The sequence below is a fragment of the Prionailurus bengalensis genome, chromosome B2 (genome assembly GCF_016509475.1).
Source record: "Prionailurus bengalensis isolate Pbe53 chromosome B2, Fcat_Pben_1.1_paternal_pri, whole genome shotgun sequence".
In the NCBI taxonomy this organism is placed as follows: domain Eukaryota; kingdom Metazoa; phylum Chordata; class Mammalia; order Carnivora; family Felidae; genus Prionailurus; species Prionailurus bengalensis.
Window position 1 is genome coordinate 17,796,415 of NC_057349.1, and position 18,809 is coordinate 17,815,223.

General features: G+C 41.5%; 2 protein-coding genes across 2 annotated transcripts in view; one reads left to right on the top strand and one right to left on the bottom strand.

Annotated features, from left to right (window-relative positions):
• The window catches only part of ELOVL2 (ELOVL fatty acid elongase 2), a 67,291-nt gene extending 62,318 nt beyond the window's left edge, over positions 1 to 4,973 (top strand). The window contains exon 8 of the mRNA XM_043590828.1: positions 1,982 to 4,973. Within this exon, the coding sequence (XP_043446763.1) occupies positions 1,982 to 2,107 (126 nt within the window). The 3' untranslated portion in view covers positions 2,108 to 4,973. The remainder of the gene's footprint in view (positions 1 to 1,981) is intronic.
• Positions 4,974 to 6,208: 1,235 nt separating this feature from the next.
• SYCP2L (synaptonemal complex protein 2 like) overlaps positions 6,209 to 18,809 on the bottom strand; it is a 117,024-nt gene continuing 104,423 nt past the window's right edge. The window contains exons 32-33 of the mRNA XM_043593132.1: positions 8,381 to 8,498; positions 6,209 to 6,391 (exon numbers count right to left, since the gene is read on the bottom strand). Coding sequence (XP_043449067.1) covers positions 6,209 to 6,391; positions 8,381 to 8,498 — 301 coding nt within the window. The remainder of the gene's footprint in view (positions 6,392 to 8,380; positions 8,499 to 18,809) is intronic.

Genomic DNA, 18,809 nt, shown 5'->3' on the forward strand with positions numbered 1-18,809 from the left:
CTGCGCTCTCGCCTTACATTGGTGTTTAATTTGCCCGAGGAAATCCACTAGCACGTGCTGGTCGGTGATGGAGGCTCACAAAGTAGAGAGTGAAAACTAACTCTCCCCCCCGCCCCCAAGCCCTCCCCTTGAAGGAAAACCACCCTGAATAGCCTTAGTGGGCATTTTATTAAACATTTTTCAGTGCATGCATAAAAAGTTGAATGAAGTCACACATTGGTAACATGGGACAAAAACATGAAACAAGTGTCTTATATCTGAATCCAGGGCCTCTATACAAATGGAGAAGAACTTAGGCTGAATGAGTTGAATATTAAAAAATTATTTCTATATCAGCACGGTGATGTTGTAACCTCACTATCTGGAAAAAATTCTTTTAAGGCAAGCCACCGTGGAAAGGTCACATTGGCTTTTTCTTTACTAAATGCCATTTTCTTTTTAATCAACAATTTAAATGGAACAGGGCTCCAAAACACGACATCAAAGCAACTCCATTAATACAAAAACTGATGAAGGGGGGAGCAGAGTGCAGGCCTCAGGTGGTGGTAGAGTTTAAATTGCTCTCCTTTGTGGGCTGGGGAAATAGAAAGTAAGCTTCATGAAAAAAAGATGAGAACATACATTTCTATTCCAAACAGTACTTTCCAAATTGAAATCAACTGTATTTCTTTCTTTAGACAATAAATGCTTCGTTTTTTTTTTAGTTGGCATTTGCTAAAGGTTAACCTGTGGTGGCTTCTCACAAAGTACAACTGTGGGAAAGTGAACTGCTGACAGTCTTTTCAGCGCCATTGGACTGGCTAAGCTTTGTCTTTTTTTTTTTTTTTTTCAACGTTTATTTATTTTTGGGACAGAGAGAGACAGAGCATGAACAGGGGAGGGGCAGAGAGAGAGGGAGACACAGACTCGGAAACAGGCTCCAGGCTCTGAGCCATCAGCCCAGAGCCCGACGCGGGGCTTGAACTCACGGACCGCGAGATCGTGACCTGGCTGAAGTCGGACGCTTAACCGACTGCACCACCCAGGCGCCCCAAGGCTTTGTCTTTTATAACAGATAGAAGTTTCCTTTGAGAATTTCTGAAGAAATAACCATTGATGGAACCAAACAAAGCCACCCAAAAAAAACCCCAAAAAAACAAAAAAACAAAAACAACTCACACAGCAAAACTGACTGTTAACAGGAAAGCTAAGTGAGTCAACGTGGCACTTGGTGTTGAACCTTGAGGATGAGCAGGTAGCCGGCAGGGTGGGCAGTGGGCATTCAAAATGTTGACCCTACTTGTTGGTTCACACAGAGTCTTACTCCTTTAGACTTGAGTATATAATTTCAGGCTTGACCCTTGTTAGTATAGGTGCTTTAAAAAAAAAAAAAAAAAGTAAAAATGAGACAAAATCAGGTATTTGGACAGAATAAGAAGGATATGCCAAAAACCAAATCAAGCCAGAATCCTGGATACTGGTACTTTTAAGATAACAGCATTTTTTCCAACTTGAATTGGAAAGGATCTAATTTTTAGGAAATGCAAGTAAGCAACTAATGCAGAATAATTTGAATGCCAGTCCTGTAATACATAAATCCTAACCAGTGTAGAGAAGGTGACAGAAACAACCTTTCATTGGAATTCATTCATATCCGTCTCGGTTTTTACCCTATTTTTAGTTTTAACCATTAGCTTAAAAATTGTCAGACAAAAATTCTTCTTTGGTGGGGGGCCTGGGTGGCTCAGCCGGTTAAGCATCAGACTCTTGATTTCCGCTCAGGTCACAGGTCGTGAGTTCAAGCCCTGGGATTCTCTCTCTTTCCCTCCCTCTCTGCCCACCCCCCCCCCCCGACTTGTGCTTCCTCTCTCCAAATAGATAAAACAAATTCTTACCTGTCCAATACCCAATAAAATCATGAACTGTTTTAGATTATATGCCATGTCGAAGTCTTATTCAAGAATCCTTTTTTCCCTCTCTTCAAAATATGTGCATCCAACAGACGTACCGAAAAAAGCCAATGAAGAAAAATACGCAAGAGCCACCTGCAGGGAAAGAAGTTAAGAACGGTTTCTCCAAAGCCTGCTTCGCTGCAACTAATGGGGTAATAAACAAGAAAGCACAGTAAATGCCCAGTAACAGACAAAGCATATATAATAGCCTCACAGATTCGCTTGTTTTAAAGCAAAGACTGAATTGAAAGTTATATATGTTTTAGCATAAACTAATTTCTTTTGAGTTTATAAATCATTTGTACCTGGAATGTATTAATATATTGCTATTAGGTTAATCTGTTAACTGAACGCTTCCGTCAACATATGTGTCACCTCAGACACCGAACTCTGTAGACCTCAGAACTGGTGCGGCTCTGTCTCCTCCCCACAGACTGACCCCCTCACCAGAACCGTCGGTATAACGCCTTATACACGTACAAAGCCAGGAAACACGGAGCCTTGTTTTCCGAAGCCAGTCTTCAAATAAAAAGTTTTATTCAGATTGAAGTGTTTAAAACAAAATGTTAATTACCTTTCTAACTACAGGGTGTCTTAATCTATATTAAGCACTGCTCGCCAGTGTGTAATCAGTCCATTTGTTCCATTAGGACCTGACCCCAGAAAATATGAAAATGGATTTTAAATGGAAGACAGGAAAATCTAGCACAACTTTTCTCTCTTAGGGTAGAGTCTGTCAAATTCCTACACTGTCTCAACTTAGTGATATGGTAATGAAATTTGTATTTGATTTTGACAATTACTTTTCCTAAGAAGAAAAACTCTTCTGCCAAATCCTCATAGCTCAGGGGCTTCGGATAGAAGTAGTTTCTCACTTTTTAATTTGGTTTCCTTAACTATTCACGTAGTCCTGTCAACCTCCCATGTTAAATTACCCCAGTTTAGGTCGTAAATGGACACCATGATCGGTTTTAAAAGCAGCATCTGAATCTGGCTGCCCGCTTTCTGATCAAGGAATCTTCCCTTCTCCTTGGAAGACTAAGCCACTGGAATATTTATGAATCAGAGCAGTTGGGGCAAAATAGACATTGAATTTGTCCACTCTTGTATTATCCCCAAATACCTGCTGTCACTCTTTTCAGGTTAAGTTTTTGAAAACAGGAAGAAAAAGAGGACTGTGGAAAGATCCCAACATGAGCCTTGGGCTGGTAATGAGCCACAGTGAAAAGTGCCAATTTGGCAAACCCGGTATATCCTACCCCTGCCCAGGTAACACGAGTTCTCCTGAGAACAAGCACAAAAGTGGAGGAAAACATATTTTTTTCCTCCCTAAATATTGGACTTTTACTACTAAATTGCATCAAGCATGGAAACAATATGTTTTGAAGATGTGAGGAAGATTTATACCCAATGAAACTAAAAGACTTGCCAACTTTGATGCTTTTTCTTTCCGCTCTTCCCTTTAAAATAACTTTGAGGTCATAATGTTAAGGTCAAACACGGAAGTGCCAGAAAGGCATGCTCGCCATTACCCAGTGTTCAATCTGGGAGTGCCTCTCTGTCCTTTTTCCCCCCTTGCTTTCTAGTCTGAAAATTATTTCATTTAAAAAAGAGCACAGACTTGGGGACGGCATTGCACCACGGACACCAATCCAGGTCTCCCACTTCCCGCTCGTGGCCGCTACCCTCTCAGGCCCCGGCCTGCTTTGCGGAAGGTGACTGACCTTAGCTGGTCTTCGTGGGAAACGTGCTGTGCAGATGCGTGCATGTCACATGTGGGCACTTGGTCCATTTTCACCGAACAGACACCCACTTACTCTTGGATTTATTTTTCTAAGTTTTCTAAAGCTGATTTTTCTAGGGTGCCTAACCCCCACTTCCTCCCATCCCATCCTAACAGTGTTGTTACGAGTATCGTCCTCTCCCAGAAACCTGTTTCAAAACAAGGGCTAGCTTCCAGGAGTTCTGTTATTTCTCCTCTGTAACAAAACACGAGCTGGACTCCAGTGCAGTTTGGGGTCCCAAAAAAGGGCTGAAATCGGTGGCCGAAGTTCATTCCAGGTAAAAATGAGACACAGAGGGAAGCCAGACCTCACTCGTCGTTCATCGTAAGCAGCTTATTCTCAAATGTCAGTGAGGCCCTGAAGTCTCAGACTCTGCATCACACCTGCAGTTTTGGTGACCTCACGGACCCCATACTGGCAGAGCAAGGAGGGAAGCCAGCCTTCGGCAGAATGGCAAAGCCAGACAGCTGTAAGTACGAGGCAGTTGGAAACCTCTTAGATCGAAGGGGAAAACGTGGGTAGTTGGTACTTCCAAGCTCAACTTAGAGGCGTTAGGATGCTATTTTCCCACTGGGGCTTTCATTCTTGTGAAGCCGACCAAACACTTCTAGCCTTAAACCATTCAAGGGCTGATACAAGAGCTATGAAGTCTTAGCCACAAAAACTGAATCAGGTAAATATTTTAACCTGTCTTTTAGCGTTGGAATTAAAAAAAAAAAAAATGTCTACATTTAATGTGATTTTCCTAGAACCAGGAAAAAAACTCTCTAATCTGTCAAAAACTTTTGTGCCCGAATTTCCTTTTACTCATAAGAGTGAAAATATTTAATACTATAAGCACATGTTACAAATTCAATTTTTTAAACAAAATGGAGTGTTAAATGGAAATGAAAAGACATTTTCAACCCATCAAAATTATACATTGAACCAGTTAGGCTTATTGAAAGATCAGGTCCTCCCTATCCCCGTCAGAGGTATCTATTTTTATTGGTAAGGAAAAATGATATTTACTGTGATGGGCAGAACCGCACTTTGTAAGAGACCATTCTGATACTTCTGTATCATTTTATGATGTTTCTAGAGTCTTCCTTATTTGGAAAATAAGGATATCACTTTTTTTTCTTTTGAAAGTACTTGAGAACATAATATCATGATTGGGGTGGACAGGGAAGCAGGAGAAGCCATTTTTCTTTGTAGACAGATAAAAAGCATTCTGTATGATTGTTGTATAATAAATTGATTTTTACACTAAAGCAAAGCATGTTGAGATTATTCTTATTTGGTTGCAAAAAGTTAAAACGTGTGCCTGTGTGGTATTCCAGATGACCAATTTTACTCAGGAATTTTTTTTTAATAAAGGGATATTTTAGCAATTAATTTTAGACAATTCTTCATTTCAATAAAAAGTGCACGGCCTTTTATGTAGCATTATTAGTATATCAATACTAGGTAAAACTATTTCAGAAAATGGTCATTACAAGAAAAACTTAAGACCAATTAGAGAAGTAGAGGCTATAATGGCTATTTTAAATTTAATGGTTTAATATAATGGTTATATTAAATTTACTGTGTGGGAGCACTGGCTTGGTTGAGGGGACGATGTTAGGCAGAAACACCATACAGTGCTCTGGAGCCTCCGACCATGGCTCTGTAGAGTGCCCAGACCAGCAGAGAGGGTGCTGCTTCCGCTCAGGAGTGGGATGTGAGCTTTGACCATGGGGAAGCCCAAGAAAGACACGTCAGTCAAGGTCATGGGGCAGGATCACCGATGGGTGATGCATCAATGGAGAGTTTTGAACGGTTACATTAAAGAGAACAAGACAGGCCCAAAGGACGTGCTCAAAGTCTGTTTACTAAATGGCTTAAATTCCTGGATGGTAACAGGGATGGGGCAGGGGTGGGAGAAAGGGTACGGGAGGTGGCACAGAAGGGGAGAAGGTTCAGTTTCGCTATCTGAACGGGGACCCGAGTTTTCGGGGGGGGGGGGAGGGAGAGGACATTTTAAAAAGTTTCCTTGTAACCTACTGAGGCTTCATTTTAAACAGTGGGTGGAACCAATTCACGTGTAAAAAGAAACCTTTTTGTCTCTGTGGCAAGGCCTAATAATTCGTTGCAGAGTGAAAGAGCTGCCTGACATGTGGGAAGCATTCACCTAAACACATTTCCCAGTTTCTGTATACAAAGAAGATTGCCATGTGTTTTTATTACAGCAGGCTTTCTTCAAAATCAGCTACATTCACATACTTAGGGGACAGCTGTCTTCCCAGGCAAAGAAGTAAGCACTCGTACAAGACTACGGTCACCTAAGATATCCCTTCACCTTCTTCACCTTCAGTCATGGAGAAGAGGAAACGCGATCAACGTGTAGGTCATTTTGCCCTGTTAAAGCATGTAGAGGGGACACTGGAATAAGAGCAGGAGGGCGCAAATCTGAAATTCGTACCCTCATCGGGCAGCTTGTCAGCACAGGTCATCGTGGATCTGCGGAGCAGCTCACGGGGAGCCCTTGAGGAAGGTGTCTGCGGCCAGGTCATGTTCGGCAGCCCGGGTGAGGCAGACCTCTGCTCCCTCCGTGCACTCGAAGCTCGTGGCACCGACCCGTGCCGTTTGCAGGCACCGCTGTCTGTAGCCCGGAGATGGGCCCGTGAGCTTGTTTTTGCCACAGTTACCATCTGCCTTCGGTCAACAAACCTAGCCGCCCCCCGAAAGGCACGTGGGTCTGTGACTCCCAAGCATTGAACAACAAAAGGCAAGGTTTTGCAGCGTTGCCTGGGATAATGTCACGTACGAAGAGGGAAATGAACTTCACACCTGCTAGGTAACGAATAGAAGTCGCACATTTCTCTGAAAGATTTAAGCACTCTGCCTGGGCTAGTCCATGTAAAACTGGCCCTTATGTTTTTAATGCTAGTTTAGTCCTACGGGATCTGATAAACTCTGGAAATAGGAATGTCCACTTAAATATTTGTCAAATCTACCTCGCCCAGTGCTGCGTATTACACTAGAGGTACAGAGGCGCCCCAGGTGAAATCCTGCGCGTAGCCTTCATAGTCTGGTTAAGTAGATGGAAAATGTTTAGTTAGAAAATAATGGATGCGTTAAAAATAGTGGGGGCGCCTGGGTGGCTCAGTTAAGTGTCCGACTCTTGGTTTCTGCTCAGGTCACGATCGCGCAGTTTGTGTGTCCAAGCCCTACATCAGGCTCTGCGCTGACCGTGGGGAGTCTGTTTGGGATTCTCTCCCTCCCTCTCTGCCCTTCCCACACACTCTCTCCAAAATAATAAAAACAACAGCTTACCAAGAAAACTTTCCTAAAGGAGGCAATAATGCCTGAGCTTAGTTTTTGATGGATGGGAAATTGTCCATATAGACAAGGAAGGGACCTTGTTCAAAAAAATTCCAGAGGTTAAACACCTAGGATTCCAATGGATTCCATTACTTGAACAAGTATTTGAATGCCTATGTGCCAAGCATTGTCCCAGGATTTGGAATAAAATGGTAAAAAGAACAGACGTGCAGTCTGCTCTTAAGGAGCTCATGCCTAGTGGGCACCTTCTAGAGGGAAAACAAGCACTTACCACGCTCTGTAAGATGTGCTATTCACATTAACAAACATGCACTGGGGTCAAGAAGCCTTTGTGTCTAAAAAAGGGAGAGGAGAAAGCTGGCCCCGCCAGAGACTTAGCCAGAAACGAAGTCCTAAGAAGCACTGAGAGAAAGAGGAGGAAGTAGTGTCCCGGAGGCCAAGAGAATATTTAAACAGACTCAGATGCTGCAAGGTTATCAGCTGGGCAAATGCTGGGGGAAAAAAGGGGCATTAGGTTTGGTCAATGGGAGGCAATTAGCAGATTTCAGGGGCTTTAGAGTTAGTGAGAAGCCCTCCCCCCCACCCCCCGCCAATCAAGCCATATAAAAATAATGTCTAAGAGTTGGAGACAGGAAGGGAGAGCTCTAGCTGCTAAAAGAGAGTGAAGCTGAGTGAGTTGCAGTTAGAGGGCAAGTCCAATGACCTCGCAGCTTGAGGGGAAGGATCGGGCAGTCGGGCCCCTCCCTTTGTTCCCACAGGAAAACTACTCAGAGTCCACTGCTGCATCACCTGAGAGCCATCGATGGCCTTGAACGGACCCTACGCAGAAAGCAGCCCAGGGGCGTCCTGCCCTTGGGCAACACTTGGCCTCACTCTCTTTGCCACAGGAAGGGTGAGAAGGAGCCAAGGGGTGGGAGAGATACGAAGACGGGAGGGGCACCCACAGAGCCCAACTTGTGTCTCAAACTGCAAAGTCCAGTTTAAGATGGCAATGTAGGAAGAGTCTGAACTCGCCTCCCCCACAGAACACACCAAATCACATCTATTAATTCAACAGTTCCTCCTGAAGAACGATCGAGGGCTGACCGAACAGCTACTAAACAACCCCAGGCAAAGAAACCAGCAAGAGAGACGGAGACGTGGTAACAAAGGGAACCCCCACTCCCAACTCTGTGACCAGCAGTGGGGAGGGACAGTACTGAGAAATCAGGAACAGATCCCTCTCTGTCCTTGGGCACAGAAAAAAACCCAAGGCTTAAGAGAGCAACACTAGAACTCTACCAAGCATCAGGGTCACCGCAAGAACTCTCTCCAGGTCAGAGGGACCGGAGAATGACACAGTTTACGTTGCTACCCTACCTTGGGAGCTTGGACTGGAACAGAGTCCAGCCACCATGGCGAACAGGTCTGGTTGTGTCGGTGGGCTTGTGACCTCAGCGAACCCAGGGTCCACAAGCCCATGCCGGCCCTAGACACGCTGGAACACAGAAAAAGAACCATGGTTTAAAAGGGCAGAGGAACTATGGGAACCCTCTCCCTTCCATCTGAAGGGCCCAGACTGGAGCAGGGTCTGGCTGCCCACAAGGGGTGGGTTCAAGACGCCATATTGGAGGGCCCTGGTACCATAACTGAAGCCCACAGGAGCCCTGGCCATGATGGTGCACAGAAAATAAAAAGCCAAGGTTTACAAGGGCTGAGGAACTGTGGGAAGGTTCTCTTCCCCTCCACCTTCAAAGTCCAGACGAGAACAGGGTCCGGCTCATGGTGAGTGTGCCACCTCAGTAAGCCCAGTGTTCACAAGACCACACCAGCTCCCCTGTGGTGCTGGGGCACAGAAAACACAAGCTATGGGTTTGTGGGATTTTTATTTCTTTTCCTTTTAAAAATTTGTCAGGTCTTGTTTGTATTTTTTTCTTTTTGGTCTTATTCTTTTTCTTTTTTCTTTTAGTTTACTCTTTTTAAAATTTCATTGTTTTTTCCCTTTATTCTTTCTGTAAAAAGCCATGGTTTAAGAGAGTAGCTGGCATATCCAGCCACAGCTCCAGCCATCCAGCAGAAGTCACAAAGCACACACAGTCTACGTAGGGAACACCATACAGGGGACCACTCCTTCAACTGTAGGAGAAGTAGCCGTTTTGCTTAGTCCACAGTAAAAAGCACAAAAAGTCAAGCAAAATGGGGAAACAGAGAAATATACTTAAAAAAAAAACTCAGAAAAAGGACCAAATGAAACAGATCAGCAATATGTCTGATAAAGAACTGAAGTAATGATTGTAAAGATATTACTGGGCTGGAGAAAAGAATGGAAGAACTCATTCCAAGAAGTGAGACCAAAAAAAATATTAAAAAGAACTAAGCAGGAGAGCACCTGGGAGGCTCATTCGGTTAAGTATCCAACTTCAGCTCAGGTCATGGTCTTGCAGTGTGTGAGTTCAAGCCCCGCATCAGGCTCTCCACTGTCAGCAAAGACCACTGCAGATGCTCTGTCTCCCTCTCTCTGCCTGTCTCACCAGTCCTCTCTCTCTCTCAAAAAAAAAAAATAAATAAATAAATAAACTTAAAAGAACCAAGGAGAGCTGAAGAATACAATAACTGAAATAAGAAAACACTAAAGGGAATCAACAGATTAGAGGATGCAGAGGAACATATCAGCGATATGAAAGAGTAATGCAACAAACTAAACAAAAAGAAAACAAAATTAATGAGGTTAGATTAAGAGAGCTCTTAAGCAACATCAAGTGAAAAAAACACTTGCATTATATGGGTCCCAGAAGGAGAGAGAAAGGTCTAGAAGACTTATTTAAAGAAATAAAAACTGCAGGAGTACCTGGGTGGCTCAGTCGGTTAAGTGTCTGACTCTTGATTTCAGCTCAGGTCATGATTTCACAGTGGTGGGATCGTGCCTCGCATCAGGCTCAGCACGGAGCGTGGAGCCTACTTGGGATTCTGTCTCTCTCCCCCACTCTCTCAAAATAAATAAATAAACTGGGGCGCCTGGGTGGCTCAGTCCATTAAGCATCCAACTTCGCTCAGGTCATGATCTCACGGTTCATGTCTTTGAGCCCAACGTGGGGCTCTGTGCTGACAGCTTGGAGCCTGCTGAAGGTTCTGTATCTCCTTCTCTCTCTGCCCCTCTCCTGCTCATGCTCTGTCTTGCAAAACTAAATGTTTTTTTTTTAATTAAAAATAAGTAAACTTTAAAAAGAGAAATAACTGAAAACTTCCCTAACTTGAGGGAAATAGATATCCCAAGTCCAAGAAGCAAAGAGAGTTCCAAAGAAGATGAACGCAAGGCAGTCCACACCAAGGCACATAATAATTAAAATGTCAAAGGTTAAAGATAAAGAGAGGATCTCAGAAGCAGCAAGAAACAAACAGTTACTTACAAGGGAAAATTTATAAAGCTATCAGCTGATTTTTCAGCAGAAACTGTGCAAGCAGAAGAGAGTAGCATAGTATATTCAAAGTGCTGAAAGCAAAAAACCTACAACTAAGAATACCCAGCAAGGTTATCATTCTGATTTGAAGGAGAGAGAAAGTTTCCCAGACAAACAAAAGATAAAGTAGTTTCTCACCATTAAATCAGCTTTACAAGAAATGTTAAAAGGACTTCTTTAAGTGGAAAAGAAGTGGCCATAATTAGACATACATAAAAGAGGAATAAAAAGATGTAAAATATGACAACATATACTTAAAATGTGGAGAAGCAAGTAAAAAGAGAAGGGGGAATGTTTTTGTTTTTAAGAATGTGTTTGAACTCAAATGACCATCAAATTAACATGGAATGCCATTTAGTTAGGATGTAAATGGTAACCTCATGGTTACCATAAACCCCAAACATATGATAGACACACAAAAAATAGAAAGCCAAATAAAACACTATAGATATTCCTCGATCACAAAGAAAGAGAGTAAAAGAAGAAAGAAGAACTACAAAAACAACCAAAAAACAATTTTTAAATGGCAATAGGTACATACCTATCAATAATTACTTTAAATGTAAATGGCCTAAATGCTCCAATCAAAAGACAGAGTGGTGGAATAGAAATAAAAAAACAAAAACACATAAGACCCATCTATACACTGCCTACAAGAGGTTCAGCTCAGATGTAAAGACACATACAAACTGAAAGTGAAGGGATGGAAAAACATTCCATATGCAAATGGAACTGATCAAAAAGCCAGGGTAGCAATACTTATGTTAGACAAAATAGGCTTTAAAACAAAGATTTTAACAAGAGACAAAGAAAGCCATTACACAATGATAAAGGGATCAGTCCAACAGAAGAATATAACAACTGTAAATATCTATGCACCTACCACTGGAGCATCTAAATACATGAAGCAAATGTTAATGGACATAAAGAGATAAATTGATGATAATACAAAAGTAGGGGACTTTAACACTCTGCTCACATCAATGGATAGATAATCTAGACAGAAAATCAATGAAGAAACAATGTCTTTTTTTAATTTTTTTTTCAACGTTTATTTATTTTTGGGACAGAGAGAGACAGAGCATGAACGGGGGAGGGGCAGAGAGAGAGGGAGACACAGAATCGGAAACAGGCTCCAGGCTCTGAGCCATCAGCCCAGAGCCTGACGCGGGGCTCGAACTCACGGACCGCGAGATCATGACCTGGCTGAAGTCGGACGCTTAAACCGACCGCGCCACCCAGGCGCCCCAGAAACAATGTCTTTGAATGACACATTGGACCAGATAGATACAACAGATATATACAGAACATTCAACCCCAAAACAATAGAATCCACATTCTTTTCATGTGCACATGAAACATTCTGAAAAATAGATCACATGTTAGGCCGTAAAACGAGCCTCAATAAATTTAAGAAGACTTAAATCAAACCATGTATCTTTTCTGACCACCACAGTGTGAATCTAGTAATAATTCACAAGAAAAAAAAACTGGAAAAAATAAAAACACATGGAGACGAAACAACATGATACTAAACAACCAATGAGCCAATGAAACAAAGAAGAAATTAAAAAAAAAAAAAAAAAAAAAAAAACCACATAGACACAAATGAAAATGGAAACATAATAGTCCAAAATCTCTGGGGCACAGCAAAAGCAGTTCAAAGAGCAAAGTATATGGCAGTACAGGCCTACCCCAAGAAACAAGAAAAATTTCAAATAATCTGATCTTAAGCCTAAGAAATTAGAAAAAGAACAACAAAGTCTGGGGTAAGCAGAAGAAAGGAAATAATAAAGATCAGAGCAGAAATAAATGACATAGACACTTAAAAAAGAAAATCAGTAAAACAAACAGCTGGTCCTTTCAGAAGATCAACAAAATTCACAAATTCTTAGCCAAACAAATCAAGAAAAAAAAGATAAAGGACCCAAATAAAATCAGAAATAAAAGAGGAAAAGTAACAACTCACATCACATAAATACAAAAAAAATTATAAGAGATTACTGTGATAAGTTACATTCCAACAAACTGGACAACCTAAAAGAAATGGATAAATTCTTAGAAATATGTAATCTTCCAAAACTGAACCAGGAAGAAATATAAAATCTGAATAGACTGATTACAGGTAATGAAATTAAATCAGTTATTTAAAAACTACCAAAAAAAAAAAAAAAAAAAAGTCCAGGACCAGATGGATTCACAATCGAATTCTATCAAATATTTAAAGAAGATTTAATACCTATTTGCCTCAAACAACTCCAAAAAAATAGAAGAGGAAGGAAAACTTCCAAATATATTCTGTAAGACCAGTATTACTGTGATACCAAAACCAAAGACACCGCAAAAAAAGAAAACTACAAGCCAATATCTCTAATGAACACAGATGCAAAAATCCTCAACAAAATAGGAGCAAGCAAGCCACATACAACAAAAAAATTATTCATCGCCATCAGGTGGAATTTAGTTCTGGGATGCAAGGATGGTACAACATTCCCCAATTAGTCAACATCATACACCATATCAACAAAGCAAAGAATAAAAAAATCGATAATCCTCTCAGTAGATGCAGAAAAGCATTTGACAAGGTTTAACATTCATTCATGATAAAAACTCAACAAAATGAGGTTAGAGGGAACATACGTCAACATAATAAGGGCTCTAAATGACAAACCCACAGCTAACATCATCTTCAGTGGTGAAAAATTGAGAGCTTTCCCTCTAACGTCAGGAACAAAACAAGGATGTACACTCCCACTTTTTAGTTAACATAATACTGGAAGTCCTAGCCAAAGGATCAGCCAAAACAAAGAAATAAAAGGCATCCATATTGGTAAAGAAGAAGTTAAATTATAACTATTTGCAGATGACATGATACCATACATAGAAATGAATTCAGTGAAATGGTAGGATACAACATTTATACCCAGAAATTTGTAGCATTTCTAGAAATTAACAAGAAAGTTGAAATTCTTTTAAATACCATTTACAATTGGACCACAAAGAACACCCAGAAATAAACTTAGCCAAAGAGGTGAAAGACCTATATTCTGAAAACTATAAAACACTGATGAAAGAAATTAAAGATGACACAAACAGAAAGATATTCCGTACTCATAGATTAGAAGAATTAATATTGTCAAAATATCCACATTACCCAAAGCAATCTACAGATTCAATGCAATCTTTATCAAAATACCACAGCATTTTTCACAGAACGAGCACAAATAATACTAAAATCTGTATGGAACCAGGGGCACCTGGGTGGCTCAGTTGGCTGGGGACTGATTTCAGCTCAGGTCATGATCTCACAGTTCGGGAGTTCGAGCCCCGCGTCGGACTCTGTGCTGACAGCTCAGAGCCTAGAGCCTGCTTCGGATTCCATGTCTCCCCCTCTCTCTGCCCCTCCCCTGCTCACCCTCTGTGTCTCTCCGTCTCTCGGTAATAAATAAACGTTAAAAAAAAAAAATCTCTTCCTTAGCTACCATGTTCATTTGTCATTCTCATAAAGTCCTTCTAATCAAGCCAGTAAAGACGCTTCGATTTGGGTCTGGACAAACTTTTTTTCAAAAACTTTTAATGTTTATTATTGAGAGACAGAGAGAGACAGAGCCTGAACAGAGGAGGGGCAGAGAGAGGAGACACAGAATGCAAAGCAGGCTCCAGGCTCCCAGCTGTCAGCACAAAGCCCGACGCAGGCCTCGAACTCGTGAACCGGGAGATCGTGACCTGAGCTGAAGTTGAACTCTCAACCGACTGAGCCACCCAGGTGCCCCTGGGCCTAGACAAACTTAATTTCCACTAATACTCCATAGTATTACAGGCTCGGACCATTCCTGCATTTCTCTGCCTCTGTTCCAGGATTCACATTAGTCCCTCTGTGCTAACCCTAGAGAAACCCACCCTATCCTTCAAGATCTCATAATGGCACTTTTCCTCCAGGAAAAGCTGTCCCTGATCACCCCAACAAAAATGACCTCTCCCTCCTCACAACCCTGCTCGTGCCCAGTTTACACTTCACTTAGGACCCTTGTCACACACAACCTTGAGATTTTTCAGTTACCTGGTGTCTTAAGACTAACTTCTTACTAGCTAAGACCATGTCTTACCCATCCTACCCTGGGAGCTGACCGAAGGCTTTGGAGGGAACAGCTCTCAGATATATGTTTACCAGTTACCAGAAGTCATATACATTCTTTAGATGTTGTTCACTGAAGATGGTCAATGTAATGGCACTGAAATCCACAAAACTCCAGGTCACCAGGAACTGTAAGCCCTAAACTGGATATACCCACATGAGATGAAGTGAATTAGATCTTATGGACTTAACTAAAAAGTGTTCTTATACTCTTTTATAAAGCTTACAATAATATACTAAACCATAGCTCATTAAAAAATTCTAAAGAAAAAAGATGACCATTAAATTGAGGCTGTAAACATTTGTTTTGGCAGACTAAATTTACACAACACAGAAGATATTATGTCACGATTATATAAGTTAACTGTTTTCAGTCCGTAGTCTTTAACTGCACTCATCCAATTATGAACAGAGTTCGTTTGTAGATGGCCTCAAATTACATAGGTTTTATTTTTCCAAAATAAATTCACTCAACTGTGCATGCAAACTTCATGCATTCAGACTTTATTAGAGCACTTAGGAATTGTCACATAGGCATCTCTCCTCTGCCAAAGCTGGCCATTTTGTTTAAGTGCTGAAGAAACTAGAATATTTGCAGATCCAATGAAATAATAATTATTTCAAAATATAACACTGTTTTCATCTGAGCTATTTGCATCACAAATTAAATTTTCCCTCTAGGAGACAGACCAAACAGCAGGTATACAGATGCTAAGATTTTTCCCCCACAGAACTCGAGGACACCTCAAATAAAAGACTGATTTTACTTTAAAATCATTTTAAAAAAGCAACACCCCAAGTTAGTAAACATCCTGACCTTATTTTCTGACCAAATTTTGATACAGAACGCTAACATTTATGACAACTGGACAATAACACAACTACAAACTACCAACGTATCCTGTCCTATTTCCAACTCTGCAGTTCTCAGGGATGCCATTTGGAGCAGAGCAAAATGAAGAAGCCAGGGCCACCGCTGTGTGACCCAAGCCAGCTTTGTCATCTTCAGGTGGCTCAGACTGGTGGGAAAAAAAAAAAAAAAAAAAAGAACAGCAATTAGTTGAGCCTGAACTACCCAGCTCTTGGTCCCTCAGAACTCGGTGAGCCAACATGAATGTCACTCTGTTTTATCAGCTACGTCCCTAACTCAGATATCCAGCGAAGTTCTGTCTTCCATGGCCACTGGAAGCTAAAGTCAGTTCATTGCGGGAGAACTGGCTGGAGTCAAAAATCACCCTGCAAAAATGTCTCGAACGAGTGACGCTTCGAGGATGTGCCCGCCATCTCTCAACAGTCCAGCACAGCAAGTTATTTTTTTCCTCCCGTGTTGAAGAAAATACCAGTATTTCTTGGGTGGAATACCAAAGGCAGTGGCTGGGCTGGCTTTCGGGGCCGTGCTGTGTGCAAAATGCATGTTTGTTAATACACAGATTGGGACTGAGCCCAACGTGATGCTCATAAAACAAGATGTAGGTAAGAGCTGATATCAACGAGGGAACTGATTTTCCCGTCCTAAAGCGTCCTAGGCGCAGGCTCATCTGCAAAGAATGGCAGAGAGAATCACCTGTGTGATTTAAGTTATTTCTCTTTTTTCTGTGTTCAGCTCGGGTAATTTGACTTGGGCATGATAGACAGTACTAGATATCTACCCAACATCTGTTCTCCCTTTCTTCCTTATTTACAGAACCCCACTTGTTAGGAAGACAGTAACAGTTAAATTCTCCCCCAACTCCCTTTCAACCAGGGTGGGCTACTGACCCAGTCAGTAAGATGGAGACAAACTTCTGTTGGTTTCGGCTTCCACGAAACCAGTTTTCTTAATTTAGAAAAAAACGGAAGGGGAAGGTAGATTTTCCTGGCACACGTCTTTGACCTTTCACATTTCACCTATTCTCGTCCTTCCTACCTGGAGTGTAGAAGAGATACCCAGAAGTAGAGTGGACACTCTGTCGAGTCCAAAGCCATATGAAGGATGGCCGAGCAGGAAACTAAAGGGACCTGGGTCTCTGATGGCTGCTTACTGTTACTGCATCACTGGCCCTGGATAACCTCCCTCCCTCTGGGCTGCCGCTTACAGGGAAAAAATAAAACCCCTATTTGGTGTAGCTGCTGCAGCCTGATTCCTGTTACATGTGACCAACTGTAACATGTACATTTAATTCACATTTGATCCAGTTCTCCAGTAGAGCTGGGAATTAGGCCAATATTCTTAGCCCAGATTTGTCTTTTTCCTATATCCTCTTTTAGTGCTATTTTGATGTGAAGATTTGTTATTTTTGTTTCTCTAAATTTTGGGGAGCCTTCCCAAATTTTTTCCTGATAATTCAAGTGATTCAAGATATAGGTCAAGTGATTCAAGATATAAGTAAAAGGATGATCACTACAAAATTATTTGTAATAATAATTTAAAATAACCTGGATGTGCATCAATAGGGAATCAAATGTATAAGTTGTAGCAGGTCCATAACCCAGAATATTTTATAGTTATTAAAAAATAATTCTGGACTTGGAAAAGGATCCTTTTATTGCTCAGAGAACGAACAAAAATACACATAATATTTAGTATAACATTTATGTTACTCAAAGACATACACATGTATACTTATACAGACATTTGTATACATTCTTCTATAAGTATTGACAAAGTGTCTGAAAGAACATATACCAAACTATAAAGAGGTGGTTACTTCTAGACCACAGGTAAGAAGGAGGGTTAAGGAAAGGGGGAAAAAATAACTCTTTATAAATGTTATGCTGTTTGAGTTTATTCCACAAAAGTAATTCGTATCCGGGACTAAATTCGAAAAATACAGAAGTAATCTAAGAAGATTCACCTAAAATGTCACTACACAGAAATACCCCAGTTTTGGTGCATATCTTCTAGAATCTAGACCTCTCACTGTGTATACATGCACGTACATATGCGCAAACTCTCTTGTCACACCATTCTCCTTGTTATCTCATTGGTCAACTGGTTCTTCTCTTCTTCTCGCTTCATCTCCCTGGAGCAGCCCAAGAGCTTTGTCCTGGCCGTTCTCTCTATGCTCGGTCCCTAAGTCAATTCAGCCAGTCTTATGCTCAGCCTTCGGCCATGAGTTTCAGTTTCAAATATCCAATCACCCACTAGACAACTCCATTCAGATGCTGAAATCACACACTGAATATATGTTCCCAATTAAACTTTTAATATCTATCCACAACCTCCCCTTTGCCCTCCCAGCAAAACCAGACCTTTCCCAGTCTTCTCTATCTCATTAAACGACACCAATCTTTACCAGGCTGCTCAAACCCCAACTCTGGATGTGGTCCTTTACCCCTCCCACCACATCTAACTCATCAGCCAGCCTTCCAGCTGCCTCTCTGCTGCCTGCGTCATCCAATCCCCCATCCCAACACACAGAGGGCATTAAGAGGAGTCCTTTACTATTACCCTTTTCACTGGATTAAAATCCTGTTCCCCTTCCATAGCCCATGACGTGACCACTGCCATCACACAACCTCATACTACTCTGCCTCACTCCTGTTGTTTGGCCCCCACCGGAACATACCAAGCTGCATATGGCCTCAGACATCCATCTTGGCCATTCCCTCTGAAATGTCCTTCCCTGCTCTCCCCACGGCTGGCTCCCTCCCACCTTCCAAGTTAGCTCAAATGTCACTTCCTTAGAGAAGTTTGACTGGACTCTTTCCACACCGAATCAGTCTCTTTCATCACACTTTTTTTCTTCTTACCACTGTCACGAATTTTTATCTATTTACTCTTCACTCTCTGTCTATCCTACTAAAATGTACCCTCTAGACGGTCAAGGACCTCTTGGGTATCATTCTAACCCCAGCATTGAAGACAATACTTGGCACCTAATAGATGCAGCAGTTTGTGGAGTGAATGAACATAATACACCCTCATTGAACATTTAAAACAAGAGGGATCTGAGGAGCCTGGGTGGCTCAGTCAGTTGAGCATCCGACTCTTGATTTTGGCTCGGGTCATGATCTCACAGTTCAGGAGGTGGAGCCCCACATGGGGCTTTGTGCTGACAGCACAGAGCCTGCTTGGGATTTTTTTTCTCTATTTCAAAATAAATAAATAAACTTTAAAAAAATAAAACTAAAAAAACCAAATGGGATCACGTGATATACAATGCTTTTCAAGAGGCTTTTAACTTTTTACTCACGATCAAGTGTCTTCCCGAATCAATTAATCTAATCTAATTCT